We start from the raw sequence: 12,068 nt of genomic DNA, 5'->3' as shown, positions 1-12,068 counted from the left end.
CAATCAGTAATTAGAACATGTTTCTTTGTTTCAGTCTTTTACCACACACACTCACACGCATACATGTACATGGTTTAGAACTAGCACCACTTCGAAAGGAATAAAGTCTACTGAATTCTACTGACGTCTTTGTGATTGAAGTTTTATACATGTACAGTATCATGGTTATACTATCTGCGAACGAATGGGCAGAATAAGTATAGTAAAATCAAAGTCTGATTTAAGAATACAAAGTGATGTAGAGAATTAAGACGGTAATTCCCTTCCATAGAATAGATAATTGTATATGCAGTATTAGATTATCAGAACGAGCTATACGAACCTTGGGAATATTACCTCAGTAGTAACTACTTTTAATTACGGAACTATTTAGCTATGACGGCACGAAGATGATTGCTCTCTCTCTCTCTCTCTCTCTCTCTCTCTCTCTCTCTCGTAAATCACTAGTGGATACAACCTAGTTAAGGCTAGTTAGACAAAAAAGAAAAGAAGAACGAGAGTAACATATGTAAACATGGAGTCTATGTAACAGAAAGGGAGAAAATGCAACGGACCAGACCGGGATTTGAACCCGGGCTCCCTGAATCTCTAGTCATGCAAATGTTCACAAACGGAGCTATCTGACCACCGGCGATCGAACCCTCGTGACTCCAACATCCAACATCCGATCACGCCTGTATTTAATCATTCCTAAAGCAAAATAACCTTAATATTTTGAATAATGAGCTGTATTTCAAAGAAATGGTTATTTTTCTGACCACATAAAAACAAAAATACATAATTGACACCAACACTAACTATTTATTTTGAAGCGCGTTGATTTATATGATCATCTTATTTGAAATTTCGGTCCTGATACTAACTCTATGGTGTACTTTATCCTGTGAAATAAGTTGCTGTCCTTTAAACACAGTAAGTGCATGTGCATATATATCTGCATGTGCAAGCCACCCCACCCCATGTGTACAGTCACGTGCTACTAGAGTTATTAGGTTTTAATGAAAGGTGAAGATAACGAACAGTGATCAATCTCATAACTCCTACAAGCAATAGGAGGGTAAACACGGACACCTGGACATTAATAAAGGTCGTATGGACTGAGATAAACGTACACTTCTGCATGCACAAGCTGATTTTTTCCTTATAATATCCAGTTTAACATTGCTTAAATACATTTCCTGCATGGACTTCAGAAAAACAATCACATATACACCCATAATACATAAATAATGCTATACTTCTATATAGGTAATTGAATACAAACATTCAACATCTTAATGAAAAAGTAAAGATAACGAACAGTGATCAATCTCATAACTCCTATAAGCAATACAAAATAGATAGTTGGACAAACACGGACCCCTGGATATACCATAGGTGGGACCAGGTGCTTAGGAGGAGTAAACATCACCTGTCGACCGGTCACACCCGCTGTGAGCCCTATATCTTGATCAGGTAAACGGAGACAGACAGCATTTGATTCAATAATAGGTTGTATTAGCATACATGTACTACATGTAGATTGTTCAAAGACCATATTTGCGAAATGCTGACTCGAAACCCCTGTAACATCGACTTGTTTGCCAGTAGCCTGCCTTGATTTAAGAACTAATCATACGCAGAATAAGCTCTTGCATATGGAATCAGTTGAGAGACATAAACAATATATGGAGATAATAATGAAATATGGGAAGTTGACGATGGAGAATCTGAAATCATCCCGTTAGTCATAAAGTTGAGTTGTTAGTTTGCCGTTTCTATGTACAACAAAATATCTAAGTACGAAGCAAATATGGAAGACTTTATGTTGTCTTTAATTTCGAGTTCACAGGGATATATCGAATCGATATATGAATGGAAATGATTATTGTTAATAGATATAACATTGTTGATATGTCTAAAAGCCACAGCAAGAGATTTCTTCTTCGTGAACATTTTCAGTCAGAAGGACCTATTAAGTTTATAAAGACGTCAGTATAAGTAGATAATTGTCCGTTGGATAAAAGCTGAAATGTTTATAGCTTATTCTATCCTCTTCATGCATTTTATCCTGGATGGAATATTGTTGCATCAGAAATAAACAGCCACTCAACATTTTACAGTCAACTTGGAAGTTAATGGTATTCTACACAACAAAGTTTAAATAGCTGGCCAACTCAAGTATGACGTTTGGTATTCTTCTCATCATCCAAATAAACCTGATATGCAGTTATATTGAAACCCAATAACATGTTTCTTATAGATGGCTATTAGTAGCTAATTGTACTTGTATAGCCTTTCTTCTTTGAAGTAGCCAGCTATGTACTAATATACAAGTATCGTAGCTAGATTTCCTCACTTTAATTAAGTAGTGGCTACTATTACCCAACTTTTCCATTGTCGAGTAGATGACTACTAGTAGCCAACTTTTCCCATGTTAAGCAGCCAGTTGCTGATACTTGGTCACTCGCTGCAGTTAACTTTACGATTTCGTATCAGGTAAGGTAGAACTCATTACTTTTAAATGTCACGTGTCAAGCTAAATGCATCGTTTGAGACACTCTCATACTTCTAAGTGCTGTGAAAATGACAAGAAATTAATATTTTTTGATAATTTAAGCACTTCATTTAAAAGTAAATTAGCCGACATCAATTCAAACTAACTGTATAATATTTCGCTACTTTGCTTTGAAGCTGAAAACGGTCGTCATTTTAGTAGGAACTGTCACTCTGTTCTCTGTATGACTATGCATTTTTAAACAACTGAAAAAAGTAAGGTTCCGGAAAACGTGGACTGGAAATAGTTTTCTTGGCCCAGTGTATTCCCGTACACCTCATTACCAGAACCGCAGCAGGTCTGTATCCAGACATGTTCGTCCTTCTGCACGGTAACTATCACCAGGGCGGATCCAGAATTCCAATTCCCAGACACAACAGAAGTGGTGGTGGTAGAAATAACTTTACCACCAACTAATATATTTGTATACGTATAATATCCGTTGTTATTGATAGTCCAGTGAAAGAGGTAGACGCCCGTCACCGGGACGATGAAGATACCGTCCTCGGGGTGGTAGTGGTGGCCCAGGTTCAAAACCGTGCCCTCAAACTTGATGATGTGTCTCTTATTGAGTCCAGACTGGGTTTGATTCTTGTACGCCGAGAAAGCCACGTGTTCCTCTCTACGTGCGGAACCTACAAAACAGATTGTTGTTTTAGTAGGTTACAGTGGGACACAAAGTGGGGAAATTAAAAAAATAGATCAAATCTTCTACAGTGAGACACAAATTAAAAACAAAATAGATGTGTGGGACATAGGGTGATATGACATAGTGTGGTAACAGATAGTTATACTATTTAGATCAGCGATATGTTAAATAGATATACAAACATATGGATGATGTCGAATGATGATCCTGCTTTTAATACTATATTATGTCGACATTTAGGTGAGGATGTTTTGGAGGTAAGAAATCAAAACACATGATCTAGTAATGGTGACTATATAGATAGTTCGTGCTTGTATAATGATACCCATGCTATGATTTAACTGGCTGCTCCACGTGGATTATAAATATATTGTTATTTCTTTGGATATATACATATCACTTTGTAAATTTTACTGTAATTCTTTACAATTTCGGACAAGATACACGATGTGCTTCTCTGTGGGCCCAAATTAGTTTCAATAAAGTATTCTATTCAATTCTATAAATAAAGCATAACAGCACTATCGCGATCGTAGTCAAGATATTCTAATGCATTGATGTGAAGACATGGATGATGGCTTACGGATTGCTTTATCATAATTACAAAAGTTTGTAATTAAGGCTGATGGTTTTGTGATTACACGTATCTAATGGTGTTTTTTTTGTTTTGTTTTGTTTTTTACATTTTCAAGTGTTTGTAATTTGTAGTGATAAAAACGATTGAAGTGGTTCTGTGACGTCAGGGGCTATAAATTCCTTAACATTTTGTTTTCTCAACTAGTCAGCTTCTGAATGATCGCTATCGATACAGGTATTACACAATACATAATATCAGAAAATATCCAGCCTGGCTTTATCATGCAAGAAATGAAATATACAATTTACGCTAGCTCAGTAACTGTTTATAACGTAGATGAAAAAAAAAAATCAGCTGATCATGAACCAAAGACAGCATAAAGATGAAAACTACACACAACGTTTTCCGCAAATGAAATATTTAATCCACATCTTTTCATATCATATTTTGAAGTTAGATTGAATCACAGTGAGAGAGCATAATGCAAAAATTAACAAGCATATGGAGCAAACTCCAATAATTGAAGATTTCTTTATCATTTGAAGATATCAATTCATGTGATGCGTGCAACATTTCAAATAAAGATCTCTTCAAATAATGATATCCTCATAAAAGTTATTGCGCACATTAATTGAATGTTGATAGCATTGATTATTCTGCTGAATAGATGCACGCTTTAAATAAATTGTTGCTCTCTTCAAAGGAATTGATGATACCAACAATTGAATTGAATCAATGCGCGCTATAATTCAGTTGAAGAGAGGAATAATTCAACTAATGCCAACAATAATTGAAGTTTTGCTATATTGCGCGCAAACATTCTTTCAGAGAGGGTAATTATTCAATAAGTCAACAAGTGAATTAATTAAATCTTATGAATGAATAATTGCACTATTTGAAAGAATTGATACGCGCATGAATTCCTTATACAAAGTCGTTATGAATAATTAGAAATATCTTCAAGTGAATCAAAGAGACTATAAAATTATTTATACCGAACTCCAAATCAAAGTTTGATAATACTTAGAATATTAATTCACGTTATTAATTATCATTTACATGTATTACTGTTTAACCACATTGATGCGCGCATCAATGCAATTGATGAGTGCAATAATCAATTTGATACAAGCATCAGTTCAACACTATTGCGCGCAATATTTCAATTGATACGCACATAAATTCATTCATTGTCCATGGGAATTCAATTGCTGAGAACAAAAATTGATTTGATGAACGCATCAATAATATTTTGGTATTGTGCACAATGATTTCATGTTAATTTGGCATTCCATAAAAGCATTCAATTGAAATTCCTAGCAAGAGATTTCAAAACGAATTCCACACTGACAGTACTGGTGACACAGTGGTAAAACTTGTGTATGGTATATTTGATTCATTAAAGTAGTAAATCAACATTGATTTTTGAAAAATATTGAAAACAGCGATAACCAAACAAGTCAAAAATGACAAATTCTTGAAAATTCAGATCGCCTTCACAATTTTATTTTCGATCGAAATATTTCATCAATTTATTATAGAATTTCCAACGAATAGTTAGGAAATCTTAGCAGATAATCTGAGAAAATCTAGAGACGAATTTTGAATATCAGCTGTCGAGTTACAAATGAGATAGAGCACTCACAATTCTTCGTTATGTAAACAAGGCTCGTGCCATGATTTTGTTTACATACAGATTGATTAATAGAAAATAGCATGTTTAAGGAGGTATGCTACACCAGAGAAATTTGATGTAGATGAAAATTGGAGGATATGTACAACAATATTTTGATGTTGAAAATTTTCAAATTTACTTTATTTTGTCCAAAAAAATACAGTTTTAGTAGAAGATAATCGGAAAAAAATTTAAAATCCCCGCTGGACTCGAACCTGCGACCTACATTTCAGCAGTCGGTATTCTAACCTACTGAGCTACTCGGATATGTATTTAAATTAAAAAGGAAAAGTCAAATATTGCTGATATCGATTTTTTCATCCATGTTTTTAAAGGAAGTCAGCCATTATGACGATGTAGAGTACTACCTTAAAACAAAATGAGACGTGTTAATATGGCATGTCAAACGTTGCAATATTTGATCTTTTCCATTTGTATTGTATAATCTTCCATTTGTATTCTTTATTTTCCTTTTGCATTGTATAATTTTTCATTTGCGTTGTATAATTTCCATTTGTATTGTATATTTTCCCATTTGTATTATATACTTTTCCATTTGTATTGTATAATTTTCCATTTGTATTCTATATTTTCCATCACACGGCCTCTCACCTCTGGTCGGCGCGGGTTCGAATCCCGCTCGCGCCGGTAAGTGGGAAAGTTTCCCAGTTTACTTTCGGAAGGTCGGTGGTCTCTTCCCAGGTACATTGTATCTGGATTCTCTCTTCCACCAATAAAAACTGGGCGCCACCATCTAACTGAAAAATTGTTGAGTGTGGTGGAAAACATCAATCAATCAATCCATTTGTATTGTAGAATTTTCCACTTGTATTCTATATTTTCCATTTGTATTGTATCCCAGGGAATTCTTAGTTTGATTTGTTACGAAGGATTTCATTAGTTAACGTTGCTTTGAGAATTGTTCACTGATGTACCACAAATGTGGACGTGCTTAGCGCACAGGGCGGTAGGAATGATGGTTCTTTATCGTACCAACGCGTGCAGCGACACGGAATACCTGGTTTAAAGGTCATATCGGAAGGACCCGTGATTCTCACTTTTAAATGCCGAATGTTTAGCAAAGGAGCAATCACTGCCTTTGTTTATGTCTTAGGTTTGATGCGGCAATGGCAGAAGCGGTTCTCGAACTGACGACCTCCCGCTCACAAACCAAACGATATATCACTGAGCTACCGCGACCAGGTCCATGCAGGACTAGTTATTCTTAAAAATACGTAGCTAGCTCTATCAATGGCGAATCCCCCCAACATGATCATTTTTTTTTTTATTAGAACTGTCCAGAAAAGCATGCAAATTTATTTAGTCAGAATTCAGTAGATTCGGGGGACTTGGGTCCCCACCGATTCTTAACATCGAATTTGGTTTGTTACAACTATTCAATGGATTAAGCTTAAGTTCTTGTTTATCGAAATTGGTAATGTGCGAGATGTTGAAGAGGTCAATTTCAGGAGCCACGTTTCGCAAGAATGTACCGTATTTGCTAAATGCAATGGCGTACCCCCAATTAATTTATCGCTTTTATGCGTTTAATGTGATCAGCATATTCAAACTATAGTCACTGACTGATCTAGATAATTCTGAACGAAAGGATGCAGTAAACTGCTGGATGTCTGGGGATTGTCTTAAGATCTCTAGTGAGTCCAGTGCAAAGCCTTGGTGGTGGTGGTGGTGGGGGGGGGGGGTGTTGCAGTGGGAGGGCGAAGTCCCCTGAAACAAGTGCGTTCTGACAAAATAAAACGTACATGCATGCTTTTTCCCCGACATTTATATACAAAATATCATATTTGTGAAGGGGTGGGGTCCCGTCGCAAGATTCTTCATTGCTAGCTACATGTATGTTCAACTAGTCCTATATGGAACCGATCGCGATAGTTCAGTGATATACCCTTTGGTTCGTAACCGCGAAGTCGCATGTTCGAGTTCTACCTGTGTCATGGCTGAATCAAACCTTACCTGTAAATGTAGTTAATATTTCCCCATACGCATTGTTATTTAAAAGTGAGAACTACGGGTATTTCGGATAACGTGACCTTAAAAGCAGACATCCCGTGTTGCGACAGGCGTTGGTACGTTAAAGAACCCCCACTGCTACGCCACTGTGCGCTGAGCATAGTAAGTCTATTTGTGGTACGTCACCTACAGCTGGTGACAGCTAGATATAAATGGGACCTAAACTAATGAAATCCTTTTTGGAATTTTTTGGTTTACGTCAAGCATTTCTCAGGATACCTAATCAGGATATAGGGCTCACGGCGGGTGTGACTGGTCGACAGGGGGTGCTTACTCCTCCTAGGCACCTGATCCCACCTCTGGTGTGTCCAGGGGTCCGTGGTTGTCCAACTATCTATTTTGTATTGCTTATAGGAGTTATGAGATTGATCACTGTTCGTTATCTTCACCTTTCATAACAAATCAAAATAAACAATCCCTCGGATGCAATACAAATGCAAGATTTTGCAATGCAAATGGAAATTATACAATGCAAACGAAAAAAATATATAATACAAATAGAAAATATAGAATACAAATGGAAAAGTATACAATACAAATGGAAATTATACAATGCAAATTAACAAATATACAATGCAAATCGAAACTATAGAATACAAATGGAAAACTATACAAAATACAAATGGAAAAGATCAAATATTGCAACGTTTGACATGCCATATGTAGAAACTGTTTAATTTTGTTTAGAATTTACTTGTGAATTGAAAAAAAATACTAATTTAAACGAAACTTTGATTGTTATATTTAACCTATTTTGTATTGCTTGTAGGAGTTATGAGATTGATCACTGTTCGTTATCTTCACCTTGCATGTAAAGAAAGACATGGCACGAGCCTTGTTTATATAACAAAGAATTGTGAACTTTGTATTTCTCCATCGTGTCCATACCCCTTTAACATTCTACAGCAAGACACAAGAGCAGGTGCTTGGGACAGATTATTATAATATTGCAGGTCAGCAATGTGTTAATTGATACATATTGATGAGGACGAATGAAGATCCTGCCTTTATTATATCAGCGTAAGAAAGCAGAACAGATAATCTAGCAATGATTACTATAAAAATGTTTCATGTCTGTATAATGATACTCATGTCATGAGTTAGCTGCCTTCTCCTCGTGCATTGTAAATGGTTTTTTGTTTACTTATATATGCCACTTTGTAAATTGTTTACAATTTTACAACTGTATGTAAACTATGCCCAAAATGGTTGAATAAAGTATTCTATTCTATAAACAAAACAGAAAAGCGTAAAAGTAAACGTACTTCAGACATTCACATTATGTGAAAACACGGATGATCATAATTACAAAAGTTAATAAATAGAACTGACAGTCATATGATTACACGTAACTTTTTTATTTTCAAAAGTGTTTTAATCGTGTAGATATAAAGTAGGTTTCACGTCATTCGATGACGTTCAACATTTTATATTATCAACTGATTAGCTTCTGACTGATCGCTATCAATAAAGGTATTACACATGTACAAGACATGATTTCATCAAGAATCATAATATTCCATTATCTTAGCTCGGTAATCTTTAATAACTTAAGTAAACAAAAATCAGCTGATCATGAAACAAAGGTAGTGGAAAGGTAGAACTATACACATCGTTTTCTGCAAATGAAATATTTACTCCATATGTTGTATATCATATTGTGAAGTTAGATGGGGTTACATAATGAGAACGGCATGATACCAGCATATGGAGCGCCAAATTAACATAAGCTTGAATAATTGAAGATATCTTTAATTATTTGAAGTTTTCATAAAATCATTGACGCGCGCAACAATTCAAATCAATATATGTTCAAACTTCAGATATAAGTCATTGCGCACATTAATGACTTGTTTATAGCATTACTTTTTCTGCATACCGTATAACGGGTTATTTTTGCGTGTTACAAATTTTGCGAAAATATCCTAAAACACTAATTTTTTTATTCGCGTTCTTCTTTGTTTGCTATTCTCCAAGTTACAAATTAATTGACACTTGACAAGTTTCAAATTCGTACAGAACAAACATTACCGTTATACATGTTGTCCCAAGTTAAACAGGTGCGTGTACAGAGCGATAACGCCTGACTACCGTTTAAGATCATTAGTACTACACCCGAAATGGTGAGTTTCTATTCACCGAGTTATTCTTATCTTGTATGATATAGTACACAATCGGTGTAAATTTTATGCGAATTGAATTGTTTGCGATTAAAAAATACCCGCAAAAAAGCGAAAATTAGATTATCGCGAGTAAAACCCGTTGTACGGTAAGGAATGCTCGACAAAATGGTTGCTTTCTTCAAATGAATTGATATCAACAATTGAATTGATACGCGCAAAAACTGAATTATTGTTCTCCTAAATTCTATTATTGCGGGCATCAATTCAATCCATGCGTGCATTAATTGAATTATTGCCCTGTTCATTTGAATTAACGATGTAGAGGTAGGCTGCCGACAAACAAGTCAATGTTACAAGGGTTTCAACGTTCTCGTTTACAGTAAGAATTTCGGAAATTCTGTGGTTGTTATAACGATCTACTTTGCAAGTCCGGCATGTAATTGGGTCAAATGCTGTCTGACGTCATTCATACCGATTGTTGGACTGTTCTTGGCACGCTGATTCTGACTACGGATTACTGCGTTCACCATTTCATGAAAGGCGAAGATAACAATGATCAATCACGTATCTCCTATAAGCAATACAAAATAGAGGACTGGACAAACATAGACCCCTGGAAGTACCAGAGGTGGGATCAGGTGACTAGGAGGAGTAAGTGTCCCTTGTCGACCGGTCACACCCACCGAAAGCCCTGTATCCTGATAAGGTAAACGGAGTTATCCGTAGTCAAAACCAGTGTGGAAAAAACAGTCAAACAATCGGTATGAAACATGTCAGATAGCGTTTGACCCAATGATAAGTTGGATTTTTCAAACTAAATCGTTATAACGACCATAGATTTTGCAAAATGCTGACTTTAAACGAGACTGTTGAAACCCCTACACCGTTAACTTGTTTGTCAGTAGCATGCTTTGATTTAAAAACTAATCATACGCAGAACAAACTCGTGAGTTTTGAATCGGTTGAGAGATATACACATCATGGGCAGGTTAATGGAATAATGCTACATAACTATGGAAAGTTGACGATGGAGAAGCTGAAATCATTCCGTTTGTCATAAAGTTGAGTTGTTAGTTAGCCGTTAGTATCTATTTCCAATAAAATATCTAAGTATGAAGCAGAAACGGATGACTCTGTGTTGTCTTTTATTTCGTGTTCACAGTTATTTATCGAATCGTCATGACATATCATTAATTCAATTGATGTGTGTGATATCTTCAATATAACCATATTTGAATTAATGATCTTTTTAAATGAATTGTTGCTCTCTTTTAAAAAATTGAAGCGTGCATTAATTACTTTTTCTCTTCAGTCGAACTAAAGAGATCATCAAATCATTTTTATCGATCTCCAAATTAAATTTCACTAATAATTAAAATAATAATGATTATCATTAATAATTCCACTACAATTGATACATGTATCAATTCAATTATTCTAGCAATAATTGAATTCATGGTATGTTCAAATAATTACGATTATGTTGATTTTGTGTTTTATATAAAAAACGAATTTTGAATCAAACGGTTGCAAAATGAATTCGAAACAGACAGTACTGGTGACACAGTGGGCAAGTTTATGTATCACATATCTAATTAATTGCAATAATAAATCAATATTAATTGTTTCAAAGTATTGAAAACAGAGATGATCTGACAAGTCAAAAATGACAAATGTTGGTAAATTCCGATAAAAGATTCAAATCGCCTTTAAAATCTTATTTTCGATGGAAATATTTTATATGTATACCAATATCGCAGAATTTAAAACGAATTGTTAGGAAATCTTACCGGGTAATCTAAGAACATCCAGAGAAGAGTTATTTGTGATCAGCTGTCCCAACATTTGTTCCAGAGATCCCAGTCTGTTTTTAATGTCTGTCAGATCGTCTTTTGGGATCTTTTTATCCGTTGTTGAGAACGCAGAAACGCAACACACGTAGAACCAGAAATAGAGAATTGTACATGTATTTACAAACTTCATTCTGCTGACGATCGCTGCATTAGTGACTGTAACATTGCTAAAATCCTTTTTATATACCCCGATAGCTTCGTCATCTCTTACGCAAATCTAGAGAAGTTGGCAACATTACAGGCAATAGAAACCTTGGTATCGTAACATTGTATCAGTTAGTTCCGCAATGCATGGCAGATCATAGAACATATCCGGTATAGTAAAAAAAAAAATAGGTTTGGCTTTGGAGCAATCAAAATTGTGCATATACATGTACTAAGCACAAAATAAAAATCTGACATGTTTCATGATTTGTCTATGTGCGCGGAGTGGACGGGTATGGGTCCAGTTAATTTTGTATGGTATTGCTTTTTTTTTTTTAAATGTCTCTAACATAATTTAATGAAATCAATTTTCACACATATTCTAGAAAGATTTATAGATGTAACCCCTCTTTCCCTTGACGTGACTTCGTTTTATAGGTAGTAAGAAACTCAACCGCGCATGCTATTGCAAAATGTATT

At 35.2% G+C, this 12,068-nt stretch overlaps 1 protein-coding gene across 1 annotated transcript; it reads right to left on the bottom strand.

The window, feature by feature from the left end:
• Positions 1–1,798: 1,798 nt before the first annotated feature.
• Positions 1,799–11,759, bottom strand: LOC125671127 (complement C1q-like protein 2). Its single transcript, XM_048906610.2, has 2 exons — positions 11,382–11,759; positions 1,799–3,171 (listed from the first exon to the last, which is right to left on the bottom strand). The coding sequence occupies exons 1-2, from the start codon at positions 11,572–11,574 to the stop codon at positions 2,735–2,737; spliced, it is 630 nt and encodes a 209-aa protein (XP_048762567.2). The 5' UTR covers positions 11,575–11,759; the 3' UTR covers positions 1,799–2,734.
• Positions 11,760–12,068: the final 309 nt, after the last annotated feature.

This window comes from Ostrea edulis, chromosome 1 (assembly GCF_947568905.1).
Source record: "Ostrea edulis chromosome 1, xbOstEdul1.1, whole genome shotgun sequence".
In the NCBI taxonomy this organism is placed as follows: Eukaryota; Metazoa; Mollusca; class Bivalvia; order Ostreida; family Ostreidae; genus Ostrea; species Ostrea edulis.
Note: the sequence above shows the minus strand (reverse complement) of the source record. Positions and strands in the feature narration are given on the sequence as shown.